General features: G+C 44.4%; 1 protein-coding gene across 5 annotated transcripts in view; it reads right to left on the bottom strand.

Moving 5' to 3' along the window:
* AMBRA1 (autophagy and beclin 1 regulator 1) overlaps window positions 1-20,245 on the bottom strand; it is a 139,040-nt gene that overhangs the window by 13,526 nt on the left and 105,269 nt on the right. For all 5 annotated transcript variants that reach the window (XM_065682938.1, XM_065682934.1, XM_065682936.1 and 2 more), the window contains one exon: window positions 16,740-16,879. In XM_065682938.1, the coding sequence (XP_065539010.1) occupies window positions 16,740-16,879 (140 nt within the window). The remainder of the gene's footprint in view (window positions 1-16,739; window positions 16,880-20,245) is intronic.

Genomic DNA, 20,245 nt, shown 5'->3' with positions numbered 1-20,245 from the left:
TGGCTGCTGGACTGCAGACATTTGATGGTGGTAGGTGGAGAGTTAACAGCAAAATAGATCCTGTATACGCAGAAGGGAATTGTGTCTGAAGAGCTGGACCTGCATCACACTGCAGGCAGTCTCAGAGCATGGATTATGGTAGTTCCATAATCACCTAATGGTTTGGGCTGGAAGGGACCTTAAAGCAGGGACACCTTCCACTAGAGCAGGTTGCTCCAAGCCCCATCCAGCCTGGCCTTGAACACTGCCAGGGATGGGGCAGCCACAGCTTCTCTGGGCAACCTGTGCCAGCGCCTCAGCACCCTCAGAGTAAAGAGCTGCTTCCTAATATCTCATAATGTGAAGGAAGGATTCAGAGCAAGTGGTTGGAAGCTGGTTCTGGCTCAGACACAAACATAGTGTTTTACATACATATAAAACTGTTGTCCCTGTAATGAGATGCCTCAGCAGAACTGGCAGGAACCCCAGTTCAGAGGATGCTGCAGATCAGACATGCTGCAATGGCAGAGCTGAGTGTGCTGGAGACTGCTGGGGTGACAGCACCCCAGGTTTGGACACAGGACGAGAGCTGGGGAAAATCAGGTCAGCAAAACCACGCATGGAGCCTGCAGGAAGGAATCAGTCATCACTTTAATTTGTGCTGAGCTGGGCCTGTGCTGCATCCTACCCCATGGAAGCACCTGCCAGGGAGATGCTGATTTAGAAAGGCCTCAGTATTAATTGCTCTCCACCTAGCACCTATCACTAAACCCATGCCAGTCTGTCTGGCTGCTCCATCCCCTCTAATACACTGACACTTGGCTGTCACACTTTGTTGTTTGCAAAGTAGCACACTCCAATGGCAGTGGAGACTTTCTGACCTGGTAGTCAACATTTCCATAAAAAGCCCAGTTTGCTTTGGATCTGCAGCTATTACACAAGAGCTAAACTGACCCATGCTCTTCCCCCCTTCCTTCCACGCTTCTCATGCTTTCCAAAGTACAGGCATGGTCCACACAGCCACCTACATGACTATTATTCCTCACCAAGGTGCTCTGTGTGCCCTACTTGTCTTTGCCAGTTTGTCAGTTCCCAAGGCATGAAATCAGAAGACTTCGAAGGCCAAAATGTGTGATTCCTGTACTGCACAGAAAGCTCAGCTCCTGCACGCACACACATACTTTGAGTTTGATTCACCTCACTTCTGCAAAAGCACCATGGTACCAAGCTGACCTGCAGCACACCGGGTTAAAAACTCCCGTCCCTCTGCCCCCCTTGCTCTGCAGAGGCTCACTACTGTACAGTCAGGCTGCTGGACAGGAAAGTCTGTTCTAACTCCATGCTGCCAGTTTGTACCTTTCCCTGGATGACCAAATCAATAGTCATTCCATTTAATACATGACTTTGCACATTGGTTTTAAATGCTGCCATTTATCAACCGAATTTCACTGCCAGAGTCCTATTTACTCATTTACTGCCAGAAATTCGAGGACTTTACTTTCCTTTCCCATAGGAGGACCTGTAGCAGCTGGTGCCACTGCTCCCGTTGCTGACTCTGGGAACACCGATGAACACACTTAAGCCGAGGTCATTAGACTTGGCCATGATGGGAGTTCAACATCCTCAGCACCACATGAACTTGGCTTTTTAGACTGGACTGAGTGTGTCTCCCCGCAGGGCCAGACAAGTGGCTCAGAACAAACAGCTGGCACTCCCTACCTCAGCACCACCTTTGCTCCCTTTTGCATGCATCTGCATTTCTTTGACCTAGAACCCACATCTGCCTTCCCACAGCCCTAAGACCAACATCCAGCTTGCTTCCCATCAGGTCTTCCACCCTTTGGATTGAAGCTGCAGAAAGAGGTATTTCAGACTGCACTAAGGTACAGTGAGGAAAGCAAATATCTGAACAGAGGGAACTGGTTGGGTGCTCTCTTTTATACATAGATCATCACTTCCCTTCTTAATAACAAAGATTTCATCAAAGAAACGCTGCTATTGTATGGACTGTCAGCTTTAAGACCATACCTGCAGTAGAAACTTGATCACATAATCACACCTTAAACCAGCTCAAGTACACAGCAAGATGTGCGTGACAACCACAATTACCTTGGTTTAAAACAGATTTTCAATTAAGCTCCAAGATTTGCTCTGGTTTAACCACACCTATTTAAAACAGCGCAATCTCCCTGTTTCAGAAAGCCTGAAGGTTTTTTAACTCCCAATGCAAAATATTGCTTGAATCCTGTAAATCAGCAAGCCTCACACAGTATGTTTCCCGGGAGATTTGCAAATCAAGGCCTGACTATTCATTTCACAGAAGCAGAGCTTACACTGGAGACATGAATATTTTCAGGTGATGTAAGCATTTAACTTTTGCTCCATCAAACTCTAGACATGGAAATGCTGGAAGCATTTTACATTTTCCAAGGCACAGGTAGAAGCTCTGTGCAGCATGGTGCACGTTGCCTCTTGGATGTGGATGCAGTAAGGAGGACATTTGTTGCCCAGGGCTTTGGGGTGAAAAATTGCAATTCTCCACACTGTGTCAGCCATGGACAGTGAGGTCCACTTAGGCAAGTTCTTATTTACTTCCTTTTTATGGCTGTCACTAAGCTCTCTAAGCCCTCCCTGGAAATTTCCATTAGCTTTCTTAAGTGCAGAGCTGCTCACAGCTTGGCTTTCCCAGCAGGGGTCTGTTCCGAGATGGACTTTTCCTTCAATGCTTGTGTCCAGCTCATATTATTAATGAGCTTGGAGAGGATGAAGGGCACAGACTTGCACACTTTGCTGAAGGGTGAAGAATTCAGAGTGGAGCATGTTAAGTACCAAGAGCCACCAACTTAGGCAACAGAGTCTCTCCATCTGCAGGGACATTATTTCTTACACAGCTCAGGTATGTCCTCCTAAAAAAACTAGGACCAAGTTCTAGGATTTAAGGACTAAATTATTCATACATGACAAGAAAGCTGAAATACGATTTACTGCATTGGCTTAACTGGTATTTGAAAGTAAATTGAGAAAGCACAGGTCAGCACAAACCGACTCAGACATCTGGGTAATCCCCCAACTGGCACATCCAAAACTGGGAGTTGAAGAGGAGGAGGGATTAGGACAGAAGTCCCCCAACTCCATCATAACAACATAGCTCAGGGGAAAGGTGGCAAGGCAAAGCCCCCATCATTTGCAAATAGGGTATGCATGTTGTCGTGGTTTAAACCCAACCACAAACCTCGTTCACTCACTCCCCCCCCTTCTTGCCCTCCCCTTGCTCCAGGAGGGACGGAGAGGAGAATCAAAAAGAATGCAACTCCCACGGGTTGAGATAAGAACAGCCCAGTAACTAAGGTATAACACAAATCACTGCTGCTAATAATGATAAAGGAAATAACAAGAGGAAAGAATACAACACCTCACCACCAGCCGACCGATAACTCACCCCACTCCCCCCAGCCGAGCACCGACCGATACCACCTCCAACCCTGCAGTCCCTGCGCTTCCGGGTAAACTCCCCGTTACATCCTGGGCATGACGTGCTGTGGTATGGAATACCTCTTTGGTCGGTTTGGGTCAGGCGTCCTGTCTCTGCTTCCTCCCGGCCTCCCCTCCTCCCTGGCAGAGCATGAGGCTCAGAAAGTCCTTGGCCAGACCAAACATTTGAGCAGCAACTGAAAACATCGGCATTATCAGCACTGTTCCCAGGCCAAAAAATGAAAACATAGCACTGCACTAGCTACTAAGAAGGAGAAAAATGACTGCTACTGCTGAACCCAGACACATGTCCAGGAAGGCATAAATGGCACTTACTGTCTTTTTAGTGAAACTACCCCCAGTACTGAAGAAGGCAGCAGCAATGGGCAAATGCACTGCTCTCCTCCCTCAAATCCTGCCACATGGAAAGGCGCACCAGTACCAGTATTACCAAGTATCACCACCACTTGTCTGCTGAGGCACTGATTTAAATCTTGATTAAGACATTGCTGCCTGTGGTATCAGCACAACCCCATTACTGGAATGAAGATTGTGGCAAGCTCGACATGGAGAAGACACCACACAGTGTGCACCTAGGCGAAGAGGTGATGTTCACACTGCCAAGGCTTGCTTTCTCCCTGAAAGAAATTACTCTTTAAAGCTGATACACAAGGAAACATACAGTGAGATACAGAGAGCAAGGTGACACTATGCTAAGGAACAGGAAATCCAATGTCCTGGTTTGGGAAGGAAGTGGCAGCATGCAGTATCTCACGCAATGCAACGCTCAGCCAGATCCCAGATGCACCCTTGTCAGCAGCTCATTATCTCTTATGCCGGTGTGTGATGATCAGCACAGCAAGCCCATCCCTGGCTCCCATGATTAGCTAGGCAACGGTATTGTCAGCACAAGGCAAAGTTTGGCACTCCTAGCAGCTGCCTGGGTAGGAAAACAATAATTTCTAACACACTACTTCATAAATATTTAGCTTTCTGTGCAGGCGATGAACCACTGCAGAGACAAATCCAAGTGAAAATTGGCTGCAGTGCAGACTCTATGGAACCAGCTAACGGGATTCCTGGAGTACCTCTGCTGGGCAGCAATTCCCTTTGACCAAGAAGACGTGCAGCTTCACTGGCACCGGCCTATCTCAGCGCACACCCTTGGAGTGCAGCCCATATATAAGTAGCAGGGGAAGAGCATGAGATCAAGTACAGGAATTCCTAACAAGATAAGTCATAGAGTACACAAGATCTGCAGTTTACGATTAACAACCACCCAGACATTTAGGTGATGTATGATATCCTAGTCATCACATTGAGAGGAACAATGGAAAGGTCACCCCTTCACAACTAGCAGTAGGTGTATTTTTACTCCTTATACTGATCCAGCCCATTAATTTTCCAGAATCCTGCAAGCTTTGCCCTCCTGGAGAGCAGCAACCACGCAGAAACACATCCTGACACTTACCTGAGCTGCCAAAGGTGCTGCGGAAGCAGGACAGAGAGCAGCTTGATGCAGCTGGTGCAGCACGTGCCTGCTGCAGGGAGGATGCCAACTCAACCACAACACTATGCAAGGTGACTGGCCCTCTTTATTTGATTGTGGAGTCCTGCCGGCTAGGTTAAATGCTGTGATTTTTTAAGAGCCTCTATTCAAACTCACACCATTTAAATTAGGACAGCCTTGTAAGTTTGGAGATAGAAAAAAGAGACTAGATAGAAGGCACACCTCTAACAATCTTCCTCCCTGGGCAAAAATGTGATAGCTAAGGAAGGGAGTCACTGGTCACCTAAGCTGTTAGATACCTCAGAGGGAGAGAGAGAGGAGAGATTAACACAGTAGGAAGAACCCAAACAGAACGGTTTCTTCTGATCTACAGGGTCACTGCAACTAAAACCTAAGCAGTTTCCAGGAGTCACCATTTATAACCCATGAGCAAACTCATAAAATGAGTTGAAATGGAGGACACTCCAAAAGAAAGCATAAGAGAATTTGCTTTGCATTTCAAGAGAAAAAGTCTTAAATTAAGACTCAAGTCTTCCAACACATTCAATGAGCAATGAAAGGAAATTGGTCAACAAGACAATAACAGTGCAGGAGAAAGGTTTGTATGAAAGCCTGGATGTTCAATTACCTTGGGACACAAGCAATGATATTGAGGTTGAGAGCACTGCCCTTAAGGACACAAAGCTACACAGCAAAACCTACGTTGATCATGAGGCCAAGAAAAGCTCCTTATGGTCCCTCATGCCAATATCCATTCTACTGAAATGCCACAAAAGTTTTTTAAAGCAGCTTTTCCCAGAGCTTTTTACACCACACTCAGCACAACACAGGAAGTTGTAATTTGCACCTAACAGAACAAGGGAACCTTCTTAGTCCTAAAGTCCGTAACTCCTGCAGTACTGAGGCTGTACGCAGACATCAGCTACTTTGACATTTTATGAGATACATACCAGTTTAGAGGGGATGCACTGAGGCTATCGTTAAATGCAAAGTGTTTGAATTAATGCAGTACTTTTAATAAGCAGATGGACAAAACTCTCACGGAATCATAGAATGGTTTGGGTTGGAAGCGACCTTAAAGTTCATCCAGTTCCAACCCCTTGCCATGGGCAGGGAGACCTTCCCCTACACCAGGTTCCTCCAAGCCCCTTCCAACCTGGCCTTGAACACTGCCAGGGATGGGGCAGCCACACCACAGCAGCTGCGGGTTCACTGCTGACTGTGCTTGGAACCAGGAGTCCAGCTCCTTCCCAGCCTTGCTGATGCCCTGCAGCTCAGCCAGCTGCTGCAGGAGATCCTCCATCTGGGCACATCACCTGCAGGCAGGTCTCCCTGCGCCAGGAGAAAGCTGTAGACGCCTACTGCAGCCTCTCCCTTCAGCAGCTCTGAGTGGAAGCATCGTCCACCACCAGTACAGATGGTGCAGACACATCTGAAGTAGCTGCAGCCTTTACTTTCTGATGAATGCCCACCACTGTTTGCTTCAGTGAGTGCTCCAATACTTGTACAAGGAAGACCCAGAGTAAAGATCTGCTCCTGCATGACTGGTAAGAGCACACTACACACTAGCTTTAGCACTATTAAAAGAAGCATGTTTATGTAAGAACATACCACTCAGGCCAAATAGCCTGAACTATACACGGCAGAAACAGACCAAAGAAGCATTTCCTGATTTTTCACTGATTTTCTTCTTGACTAAAATCCTGCCAGTATTCCATGGCATCCGTCACATCGAGCAGCACGTAAGGATCCTCTGGAAGGTACATGACAAGATTACAGAAAGCAGAATTCTTAAATAGGAACATTACAGCATGGCATCACCTTAAACCAAGCTCTAAATGCATGACTTACTTAAAGTCTTCTAAAAACCTAAAGGCTTGTTAATTGCTTTAAGTGATTACAGACAGACTGTATTCCAAATAAACTCTGAACCCGCAGAATATCTTAAGCTGTTTATGATCTATCAGCTCTTCCAGTGGCTTAGACAATTTAAGATGTTAGGAGCCCATGGGGGAGAGCAAATTGCTTAAGCATCCTAAGGCCTTAAACATCTTAAACTGCTACAAGTCTCGAGAGCCAAAGTCACTCTTTGGTCATCTTTGAACTTCCATTAGCATTTTAGTAGGAGCTAGCATTTACGTTGATTCAAAAGCAACTTCCAAGTAGGCTTGTTTTGTAGATCTTATGCCAACAAACTAAACAAGGGAAATGCATTTAGAATGGGAAGAATCAACTTCAAAATAAATGTTTAAAATTAGCAAGCATAACAAATGCTTTCTTTTTTTTTTTAATAGAACATTGTGATGTGCACACACAAAGCTGCCAAGCTCCAGAACCAGGATCTTGGCTTGGTCTAATCTCAATGAGATCCACAGGGCAAGCCAAGTTTTATATTTTCAATCTTTAGCAGCTTTGATATTAGCCAACTAAAAAGTGCTCTGTTTGGCACACAGGGGAAACCTGCTCCGAAAGAAAACAAAATAAGAAGCAAAACAAGAAAAAAGGACAAAAGTTGACAAAAAACCCAAATCCACAATTATTATTCCAATTACAGTTTGTAGACATTGAGCTGAGACCATTCACAGAAGCAGGCAGATTGAGGGTTTAAAAAAACGAAAGAAAATGAAGAAAATAATGGCTATTTGTTAGCTGGCTTCAATACAAGGGAAACACAGGCATAAGGGACAAGAAATGAAACTCCACAAATAAAAGTGGATCAAAGACCGGAAAATTAAAGATGATCTTATTGGAAAACCAAGGGAGTAAACAACTGAGGAAGGAAGGTCTCGTATAGACCTGTCGAGAAAAGAGACGTTTTAAGAGAGCAGGAGGGACCGGTGCTGCCAAGGAGGGGAAATACAATCTAAAAATAAACACGAAGAAAATGGTCCTAGGATTAAAAAAGGTCTGTTCATCAGTGAGGCTGAGGGCAAAAATCAATGGAGACTCAAAGCAGATGAGAGGCAGAATTTTCCCTCTGAAGTCTCCACTTAAAAAATATCCAAGGGTACTTATGCAATTAGGGAGTAAGAAAGGAAGCCGGACAGAGCAGCTAGTTGTACTCATTAAGAATATTATAGACCTAAAAGAAGAAGAAGAAGAAAATAAGTTAATTTTTGAGCCATTCACACCTGATTTTTAATTACAACAAACCCAGGAAGTGACAAAAGGCCAAAAAAGCCACCTTAGCAGCATTCTTCGAAAAGAAAGCCATCCTTAAATTGACAATTACTTTCTCCTAAGCCTAGCTTTTATCCTTAAAGGCAGTAATATAACAGAGAGAAAAAAGAAGAGATATGAAACAATGAAAGAGTGAGCTACATGCAGTAGGCAGTAAGTTAAATGATAGCACAAAATTTAATTGCTTTTGTAGATAGAATTAGAAAAAAGGGAAGGAAGAAAAGGCAGCAGGTGTGATGTGAATAGATTTAAGTGAAGTATTTGGTAACTGTTCTTAGAGTACATGGCCATGCTCTTACCCAGTCTAAGAACCAGTAAGGAGCTGCAGAAGCCTGGTGACACAGTACACAAAGTGGTAAGTAGTGGACAAAGTTTCTTTAACACAGAGCTCTGTGACAAGTTTCCCTTCTCATGGTGGAAAATAAATGTCACTAACTAGCCAGTGCTTCAGCACATCCTGAAGAATTGGGTGAGGGAAATGAACTTGCTAACAACTGAAGACTTGAGGCAGCTCTCAAAATTGATCTCTAGGATTCATAGACATATTAAGTGGAATTTTATGAAGGCATCTTTCACCTAATGCCATCATTCACCCTGGATATCAGATTCACATAGAGAAACAGAAACAGAAATGGAATAAAAAACAATATCAGAATGGAAATACTATTCCAAGCCTCTATATTACCATTCTACTTCTGCATCTGCAATGACTGAGCCTCTTGGCACTTTAGATACTTGGGCGTCCCTGCGCAAGTTGGAAATAATTCATTTCAGTTTTTTCTTAAACGCACGAATAACAAAATCTAAACATAAGCTTTCAGGATGCATCTTTAGTGCAGAATTGGCCATCTTCCCCTTTTTCAGTCCTTTTATCAATGAAAATCATCTTTTCCTCTCATTTAGAAAATTCAATGTATCTTGTGGCTAAAAGTCCAGGGCATGCATTCAGTTACTCAGCCCACGGTCAAAGGCCACTGTGCAGATGCTGCCTTTCAAAAGGCCATTTGCAGGAAGGACTCAGACATTACCAGGCTCTCCAGCTTCCCCAGTTAACAGCTGTGAGAACATTCCCTCTGCAGGGTTGCTAATATCCCTCGGTTACACATGAAGGAAGACAGCTCCTCCTTCTGTCTCATTGTTTACTTCATCCTCCAGAAGCTATTCTTAAAAGGCAAACAATGCACTAGAGCTTGTGCTGCTGGGGGGCATCATTGCTAGAGGCTGAAGAGCCTAATGGAGCCAGCCAGCAGAGACACAGCTGGATAGATTGCCATCTCTTTACTGACATGGATAACTAGATACAGACATATTGTCCCCATTACTAGATGAGAGGATATGCAGTTCTCAAGGGGAGGTGAAAAAAAGAGGATTGGTATGGACAAACAATTGCAATGATCTGCTGCAACAGGAATTCATTGCGAAGAGAATTACATAGGATAAGCAGAGGAATTTATTGTGAAGGAATAGGAATTTAGGAATAGGCATAGAAATTTATTGCGAAGAGACTTTTCCCAGAATAATTTCACATTAGAGGCAGATCTCACCACAAAAAATTAAAATATGCACACTGCATAGCACTGAATCAGTTTGAGACTCTCCACACCTACTTCCCAATGAGAGAATTCCAAGGGATGCTGCCTCTGAACCAGATGCTCAGGGAGTATTTTAATTCCATTACCAGAGGCTTAGCCTGCCGAAGAAATCCCTCCTCTCTTGTGGATGCCTGCATTACACAGCTAGCCCTAGACAAGGTGTTTTCAGTGCTTGGTTTTGAAACCAAGCATTGGTTTCAAATGCTTTCTCAGAACACAGAAGTTTTGGGATTAGTATTTTCAGAAGCACATGAGCACTGCACCCTTCCAGAATGTGCTCCTCGTGGGGTGGGTATGAGGTGATTCTACTGTATAAGACACTATGGATTTCAATCCATGCTGCTAAATCCAAAGATTCAAGAACTTAATTAAACCTTGAACTATTTAGAGACAAGAAAAATGCACAAAACCTCAGTGAGCACTGGAATTGGTCACAGTTACAGAGGATGTCAGGCAGCATGTGGTGGGGGGAAGTAGCCATGGGGAGGCTAAAAAAGCACTAGCAGGACACAGAAAAGTCAGTGTGCTGCAGGATAGCACAGGAGTGGGGGAAATTCACAGTGCTCTGTACCATCTCCCATGACAGACCTCCAAGCCACAGTGAGTAGCAGATGGTAGTTTACTTTGTTTGACAAGTGGAGCACACTACTTCAAGTGGCGTGCCTAAAGGGATTCCTTTAGGATCTCCCAATAAACATCACTGTCAGGAATTTAGTGTCTTGATTTAGCTCAATGGTGCCCACCCTTTAAAACATGGCAGCCTCTGAGCCTTTCAATACCACACTTCTGGACTGAACACAAACTCATTGAAACTCATCCAAAAAGCCCAGACTATCATGTGTTAATGTGAATCCATGTGCAAGCTTTAAGAGAGCAGGCTCATGATCTAATACGTATGCAAGTCTATCAGTTGGCAACCATCTGTACACTGAATCATTACAAGAGTGAACTACAGGACCCTCAAAAAAGGAACAGGCTGTCACAACCTCATACAGTCTGCAATCTGTTTCCAATGCACATAGGAGGACCAAACCTCTCATCAGCGGCAATCTCAGACCTGAGTACCCTCGCTCCAGCCTAACATCATTACAACTGGTCAAAAAGCAACAACACAAGCATGAAGCATCCCCTGAAGACACACTGCCTGTGATCTACTGAATTCCATTCATTACTCCGTGAATATTCAGGACTTCCTTCGAATCAGCTTCCTCGCTTTGTGCTCTGTCCCCAGTGGTCACTTCCATGAACCTTCTCCCAGTGGCTCCCTATCCTACAGGGTGGCAGATGACTTTTTCAAACAAAAATGAACCATCAAACTTATGGAAAGTAAATTGCTTGTCCTGTTGGGTCACTTGCAGAGCAAGTTGCTTCCAAAAGCTGGGTTCCTGTCCCACAGGAACCCAGCCCCCTGGGTTCTTTCACACTGACTGTTCCTCAAAAGGGCAGTGATTCAGCAGGAAAAGTAGGCAAAATGTTAAACAGGCCACAGAGACTTGCTCTCACATGAACAGTTTATTTATTTGCAAGCAAGTGAAACCAGCAGCTAAATAAGCAAAAGACAAGAACATACGTACCACAGGCAGACACTGCTGAACATCTGCTCCACCACCTTTGCTGTTCATTATGCTTACTCGGAATAGTATTTATTCACAGACATTAGGATCTCTGAGTTTTCAACACAAGTCTGTATCTAATACTGCATATTCAAACATATTAATAAACAAGTTGGTTGGCCTTCGAGTGTTTGGGAAAGGAGAAACTTTCCTGATATTCCAAGTTTCTTCCAATTTAATCACACAAATAGCACAACTTAGTAAGTCAGGAGTCACCCCAAAATCTAAGGAAGCCTAAGAGCTCCTTTACTCACCACAATACAACCCTGCTGGGGTTCTATCTTTTGCTAATATTTATTCTATCCTCATAGCTACTGTACTGGCTTATGAATGCCAGTCTCTTATAAGCTTCTTTCAGGCCCATTAGGTGCATTTCCGAGTGTGGATGAGCACTGCTGTCACCACCTCACCTCCCTACAGCACAACAGCTCTGAGAGCCGACTTGTCAACACCTGTTTAGACATGGATCTTGAGTTTAAAATACTGAGAACTGCCTCACAGCTCAGCAGTCCAGTTCCACCCCCAGTCACAAGCATTCAAGTCATACACTTGTCTCCCTGCAAGCCAGCCAAGCTGCATCTCCAAACAGCTAAGCCTTTTGCGCCCACCCAACCACTGTACAGGCTACTGCAGAAATCAGCTAGTAGTACCTTTCTCTAGTTTGCAGGCACAGCCTAGTCACAGTCAGTTTATGCCTCTCTGTTCTCTAATAAAAAGTATATATGTTTAGATAGTTCTCTTTTCCTGGAGATTTATGGCAGGCTATATAACCCCCTCCTTTCCAGCCCTGCTAAAGACCCCAAGCTGCAGGTTTTCTTAGCTAAAAATGCTCCACTGACCCCACTAGCAGCTATTTTTCCTCACTGTACCAGTTCAAAATCAGTTCTGAATACAGATATGCAAATCCTAAACTGTTCCAGCTTATGTACATAGTGTTTTCTACAGTGATACTAACATTTTGCTATCTCTGCTGTAAGCATCCTGTGTCTCATCCTAGTACTAATCTTTTTGTTTTTATAGCCTCATATATTGATGGCTTAATCACCTACAATCAACTAAAACCTCGGGTCTTTCTCCTCCTCTGTCATTTTAACTACTCAGCTCAGTGTTATTAGTCACTAAGTGCACTTTGTACTAATAAGTTCTTATTTCTATAGCTCCAGTCACTTTCAAGGCAACGCAATTCTTGTGCAATACTCTGATCCTTCTCCACAATGACAAGGCTTAATGTCACATCCTCTGCAAATTTATTCAGTACACCCTTACAAGGTATTAGTGTAAATAGTACTAATAACCAACCTCAGAACAGGTTCTTAAGGAAGTCCATTAATGACGTGTTTTGTGACAGAGTCCAGTTCTCAGTTGTGTTGTATTCTTTCCTTTAGCCAGGCCTTTACCTGCTCTCTACCAGATCTTATTCTAATCCTAATTCTTTACAAATTAACTAGATTTACTGTAGTTCCAACATGGGAACTACTTACTTACTAAAACCCAGAGGTATTAGACCTGGAGCAAATCCTTAGTCGACCCTTTAATTACAAAAAACACATTCGCAAAGACCAACCTGCTATAGTCCACCTTAGCCAAATCACAGTGTATTTGATTCCACTTTTCATGGGTTTAATTTTCCTTTCCTTCAAGATATACCAAATACCAAGTTCACATAATGGATTGCCAACATAACCTGATCTTCCCCATTGTGGTCAATGGCTCGATGTCCGGCTGGAGACCAGTAACGAGTGGTGTCCCTCAGGGACCGGTGTTGGGACCGGTCTTGTTCAACATCTTTGTCGCTGACATGGACAGTGGGATTGAATGCACCCTCGGCAAGTTTGCTGATGACACCAAGCTGTGTGGTTCAGTTGATACACTGCAGGGAAGGGATGCCATCCAGAGGGACCTTGACACGCTTGTAAGGTGGGCTGGTGCCAACCTTATGAAGTTCAACCACGACAAGTGCAAGGTCCTACACCTGGGTCGGAGCAATCCCAGGCACGGCTACAGGTTGGGCAGAGAAGAGATTCAGAGCGGCCCTGCAGAGAAGGACTTGGGGGTGCTGGTCGATGAGAAAATGAACATAAGCTGGCTTCAGTGTGCGCTCGCAGCCCAGAAAGCCAACCGTATCCTGGGCTGCATCAAAAGGAGCGTGACCAGCAGGTCAAAGGAGGTGATCCTGCCCCTCTACTCTGCTCTTGTGAGACCTCACCTGGAGCATTGTGTGCAGTTCTGGTGTCCTCAACATAAAAAGGACATGGAACTGCTGGAACAAGTCCAGAGGAGGCCACGAGGATGATCAGGGGACTGGAGCACCTCCTGTGTGAAGACAGGCTGAGGAAGTTGGGGCTGTTCAGCCTGGAGAAGAGAAGGATCAGGGAAGACCTCAGAGCAGCCTTCCAGTATCTGAAGGGGGCCTATAGGGATGCTGGGGAGGGACTCTTCATCAGGGACTGTAGTGATAGGACAAGGGGTAACGGGTTAAAACTTAAACAGGGGAAGTTTAAATTGGATATAAGCAGGAAATTCTTTCCTGTTAGGGTGGTGAGGCACTGGAATGGGTTGCCCAGGGAGGTTGTGAGTGCTCCATCCCTGGCAGTGTTCAAGGCCAGGTTGGATGTAGCCTTGTGTGGGATGGTTTAGTGTGAGGTGTCCCTGCCCATGGCAGGGGGGTTGGAACTAGATGATCTTGAGGTCCTTTCCAACCCTAACTATTCTATGATTCCCATCTGCAACAGCAGCTGCCATCAGGGCTACCCCAACTTATCAATATAGCCCAAACCAGTTGATTTTAATTACTGTTTCTTTACAACTCTAGAAGGACTACTTGCACAGCTTCTCATTATGAGCCCATGGAGCAAGTTATGCTTTTTTTTGGTCAGCTTGTGCTTGCAGACTACTCATCTCATTTTCCCTAAGCACATGCTATTCAAATCCTGTATTTGAGGCACAGCTGCTATTTCAACCTGTTTATGTGATCCTTGTAGTACTTGGTTTCAAGTGCCTCTAGTGTACATGGGAATAAAGACCCAGGGAATTATAACCCTCTCCATTGTTTGCTACTGACCCCCATTTTCTTTGCCAAATTAGAACAGTGGGGGTGCTTTCAGCAGTACAATGTTTTCTTGATCCCTGCTGTTTGCCAGCCTAGCCCCCATACAGTACTCTATCAATTGCTGAATCCTTTATTTAGTATTTCTCTTCCTCTGTATTACTGTGTATGGAAGCTACACCAATGTTTTTCATCTTTCTCTCTCCTTTCTCAAGTTAAAGTCAACAAATATGCCAACTTCAAACCAAGTCTATTAAGCCAAGAGCCACTGGGGTGGCATCTACATGTCAAGATTTTTCCCTTCTCTGAGGATCTTCCAAGTAGATATGTGGCAGACATCACAGCCAGAAGCCACTTCTGCTCTAATGCAGCCTCACTCACTTGTGTTTTGATGTCAGACCCTCAGTGCAAATTATTCAGCTTGGTGAACCTTCATGCAGAGGTTTGTAAGTCATCCTGGCTGTTGTTGGTCTATAAAATGGTGCGGTCAAGAATTGAACATATGAAGTGTCCTGCTCCAAAAAGAACCCATTAGCACATGTGAGGTCTGCACCAGTCACTTCAAACCATCACCAGGAAACCTGTTGAAGCATTTCTGTCAAACCACCAAGAAATCTCCCACCTCTACAGCCACCTTGTTTCACATTCATATACAAAAAGTTTGGTTTTGCTGGAATGATTGCATGATTGTTGCTGGAATAAAAGTATGGAGATAGAAGAGCGCCCTAGCAAGACGGTGTGCTACGAAGGTTCCACAGAGATGCTGAAGAAGGACTGACACTGCTTCTATAACATAGCACGAAAGTGTACCTGTTGTGTCTTTAATTAGTGAGGTGCCACACAGAGACATGTCACTTAGCTTAGGGCTACTGCGAGCACCAGAATGGATACCGAATGTAGGTGTGGCAAGCCACAACAGTCAGACCTAGCTCGATTCTGCAGCATTCAAAGCATCCATCCTCAGGGAGACTTCATTTCCCTTGGGTCTCATCCAAGTTCATCTCATGAGCCATAATCACTAGACTAGATCTTAGCACTTCACTATACTGACAAAAACTTAGAATAACTTTGGAGTTGGTAAAGAGATCCATTATTCCTGAATAACTCTGCTTAGAAAGTACAGCAACTGTTCTTGAAGAAAGCCACTTATCCTGGAAGAGTGATTATAGCTTATTCCATAATAATATCTTGTAGAACTTCATGTATAAATAAGGCCTTGATGAAAGATTATGTTCAAGAGAACAAGACGGCTGTTTGAAGAGTGCTGGCATTCTGTATGACTGAAATTGGTCCAATCTGAATTCCAACCACAGATTTCACTAGAAGGCTGTACTGAATTAGTCACTATTACAATTGTATATATTCATTCTGATTTAAGAGAGTGGCTCTACGCTGCCCATATGAGCCTCCTCAATCACCACATGCCTGATCTCACGCACAACAGATGGAGTCCACATGCATGTGGTAAGACCCCCAGCAGTGCTGCAAGGTTTTAGCTGCCAGCTTTTAAGTTACAAAGAACTTCAACAAGTGAAACATAACCCAAAAGAACACCAAGGTAAATAACTGAAGCAGAGAAAACCCTGAAGTGCTCCTGCAGCATGAAAGAAACACTGCTCCAAAACAAGCATCTGCACAACACAATGGAGAAAAGGATCTCAACAAAGTATGGTGCAGACTCCCCAAGAACACTGCTCAGTCATCATCTGTGCCACGCTACATCTAAATTAGTTTGTGCTTAATTGCAAGTTTACAAAGGTCAGTTACACCTTTCATGGTGCTGTACAAATAAAACAGAGCTCAAGTCTACATATCACACCACTGCACTTTAAAGAGAACCAAAACAATTCACTGGCCTGCTCACAATCATGACAAAAATCTTTGCAGCTCATACAATCTCATGCTTGAATACTGTTAATAAGCGTTCGATAACTCTAGGTCAGCAGCTTTCAACCTGGTTGGTGGACTCCAAGTGGTCCATGAAAGCTGAGCAAAGCAAGCGTATCAGTAACAGCTCAAATTTGCTGTTCCCATTGGAAACTTTGAGAAGTCCATAAATTCAGAAACTGAGACACATTTGAAACAAAGGATCCAGAACTAGGAACACATGGGAAATAAAATGAGCTGAAGAAATGCACTTCAAAGAGCCTCAGAAGTTCATAATCAACAAACCAAACACTGATTGTAAGAGATTCTGGTAAACACTATGGCAGTCCAAAAAGACTATCAGCAGTTGGGTTTTTTGGGTCCCTCATGTGAAATGTCTCAGGCAGTAAAAAGCCATCTTATCCCCGCTGCCCTAAGAACAGAACAGCCAAAGCAGTTGCATCTCCACGTAAAGCACTTACTCTGGTCGGCAAATCACCAGGTCCCCTTTGTTGGTGCCATATGCCAATCCCAGGCCCGGCTCAGGCAGCCAGCGAGCAGAGTTGATGCTGACATGTCTTCTCTGGTCGGCAGGCATCGGGTACAGAACGTTGAAAACTCTCTGAAACAGTAACAGGAGATTACTTGACAGGACAATACAAGACAGGAGAGCCAAGGAGGCTCAAGCAAATGTTCAATCTTCCTGCAGCAGCACAGCTAGCCAAGAAGACCACAACACTTTACAGGATGTTGCAAGAAACCGTGAATCCAGCAGTGAGAGTAAGCTAGAAATGCACATACATGTGCCCCTAAGTGTTTAATAGACTGACTGGCACACAGCTGTGGAGTAGAAGAAATTCTTCCCCAGGAGAATCTGCATGTCACTCAGTAGGCTGCAGAGTCCTATTCAAACTAATTAAACAAACTGAGGGGGACAAGTGGTATAGTCATTAGAAAGCAGGCAGAACAGCTGGGGCTCTTCTGGCCTTCACCTTTCATCTTAACTCATCAGTGTGGAACAGGAATCTAGCGAGTACACAGGGGCTTTCAGCATCAAAAGTTTATTGCTTCTAAGCCAAGCTTTATGCAAAAATTATACACAATTCTCTCCTTTTTTAAGCATTCAAACAGCCTCCTGACAATGTTTCAGAGTTTGGCCAACCCCACAGCAACGGTGCATGGAAGAAAATCAAAACTTCTCAGTTCAGGTCCTCTTCCAACACCATCCATTTTATCTGCAGTAAGGTAAGATGCTGAAGAGCTGCTAAGACTGCTGGTAGTTAGCACAGCTGTAAGCTGCAGTAATGCAGCTGTCTGAAAACCCTGTGCACACAAAGGACCAAGGGCAAATTCTGCTCTCGGGTCTGCACTAGCTTGGTTTCCAAAGCATATGAGCTTGAAAAGCAAGAATGTTGAAGTGGCGCATTATATCTACATGGGTACTGTCATTCTCCAAGAAGCTAATGTCTTTTGTAGAGCACAATGCTTTCCTGCACCCTGATATCCAGCAACCACAACTTGGTATACTGACAACACTATTTAGCTAGAAAATATGACATATGCAGATCATGAAAACAAAAGTATAGGAAGTGTGAAGTGGGGTAGTGAATAAGTTTGACTACCAGGAACAGGGACAAGCTGTGTCAGTGGACTGGGCCATCAGAATATGTTCCATCATGGCTTCAGAAGGGCAGGACTGAAGACTGCATTTACAAGTCCAAATCATTAACAGAATTTCTGCAGAAATGGATGTAGGGTTTAAACCTGTAAACACTGCAGGTAACACAGACTTCAAATCTAGCATTTCAATGGGGTAAGTCCCAGGTTAAAGATGTGTTTTACGTTAGTTTTTAATGGTGAGCAACCATCCATCCATCACAAAACATGTTTTCCAGACTCCCCAGAAAAGATGGTGCTGGACCAGGAAGCAGGGAATGGAATGAGGATGTGCTGGAACAACAGGATAAAGGTAGATGAGAATGCAGGTCAACCACTTCTGCACTACTGGGGTGGCCTGAAGTAATAATTACAATTCTTGTGGGTGGAACTCATCAGCTACCGTAACAAACTGGGACTGTTCTTTCTCTGTAGTTCTACTGCCCACCCCACATCGCGTGTTTGACAACTTAACCTGAAGTCTGAGGCAGAAACCACTTAGCTGTATGCCCTCCAAAGGGTAGTACCCAGAACCTTCATCTTGACCATCATAATGCAAAGTAAATCAGAGCAAAACAATAGCTACATTATGTCCTGTCGTCAGTAATACAATTTAACCTCTCCTCTGAGGAAGACACAACATTAAAGGAGAAAATGTCCTTCACGATTTCTCTGTATGACAGAAGCTGATCACTCTTCACCCTGGCTATCACTCAGCAGTCTGCCTATTCAGACAAGCTTGGTGTTTGGATGGAAGGAACATGTCCTTACAGGTTTATCTAGGTCTTACCCATGTCTACCATGGAAGAAAAAGAATTGGGGAAAAACGATGAGATGTATGATGCTAACACCTGTTACCATGGAGATTATGGTGCACTCTGATGGGAAGACTGGATTTTGAGGAGGAGGAAGGAGAAAAGGAGGGGTCTGCCAGAGCTGGAAGCATTCCAAAACAAGCATTCCAAAACTCTCAAGAACTGCAAGGGTTTTCCATCACATCCTTCTTCGGCAAGTCAGAAATGGCTCCTCTCCTCCTGAGAATGGCATTACAAGGTATTACAGCTCAAGAAGCTGCCTTCCTGGGCTAGCCACAAGCTCTCCTCCACAGGGGAGTCTGCAGAGCTGCTGTCCCACATGCTCCCCAACCAGCCATGCCAAAGGGGGAGACCTGCCAGCTACAGCTGAGTAAATAGCACCCCATGGAAAGTGCTGCCAAGGACACGGGTCTGGTTCTGACAACCTGCAAACACGTTGGCTGAGGGCAGAATCCCAAAGGCAAGATGGCTTAACATTTCTGCGTAAGAATAATTGCTTCATCACTCCACTCCATTCACTTCCAAACAGCTTGTCATGCTGAAGAGCTCCCCTCCCCTGCTGCTTCCCACTCCCACGCTAATGGGACAACTCCATGCAGTGTTAAGGGTGATGACATCCGTGCATGTGGTAATTAGTACATAAAAAGAGAAAGCAGCTGTACTGGCATAATCACCACTCGCAGCAGTAACCAGGACCCAGCTAATCAATCTGATGCAGTCATACAGACCGGCTCTGGCAATTGCATCCATTAGCAAGACCCCCTACTCTATCCACAGATTAAAGTTTCTTCAACATCGGCAGGTCTCTCTCTTCAAAGAGGGTCAGAAGCCTGCCAGGAAGCATTATTCTCCATAGATCACGGATAATTCCTCTTGGATTTTTTTTCTTATCTTTTTGTTTCCATTGCTAAATCTTATTAAAAGTTACTGAGCTATTTCAACCAAAGAAGCCAGCCTGAAACACACCACAGAGTGACCACAACTCTTTGCCAGTGGGATTGTCTGCGCTTTCTAGTTCTAAGCTTCTAGCTATAATATTCAACTTATTACAGGAATCCTACACTAACATGATTCTCCAGCTTCTAGGTCAAGAGATTGCTGCCAACCTTCAGACACTCTTAAAACTCGCACTTGATAATTTACCAGTTCCCTTTCATTGGGCCTGGTCCCTATTTGCAGGCTATGTGTAACAGCCATACTGATGGCCAGGGGTTCAAGAACCACTGCTGTATAAGTCCACTAATCTTTAAGGAACTCACCACACTGCACTACGGCATCCAAAGAGGTTATTTTAATAGAGTGGTATTTTCATTTAGGAGAGATATTGTATTGCACCATACTTTATCAGCCCGTAACCACTGCCAGTAGTCACAGCAAGCTTTGAGGCTCTTCACCATAACCAATGTCAACTTGCTCGTAGCACCACTACCATACTGATTCAGTAATACACAGCCACACCATTAGATGTGGCAAGTCAGCATTTTGTGAAGTTGGCAGTTGTGTTTGTTTACAGATGC

Source organism: Lathamus discolor, chromosome 6, assembly GCF_037157495.1.
Source record: "Lathamus discolor isolate bLatDis1 chromosome 6, bLatDis1.hap1, whole genome shotgun sequence".
Classification (NCBI taxonomy): Eukaryota; Metazoa; Chordata; class Aves; order Psittaciformes; family Psittacidae; genus Lathamus; species Lathamus discolor.
This window is presented reverse-complemented; position numbering and strand designations above follow the sequence as displayed.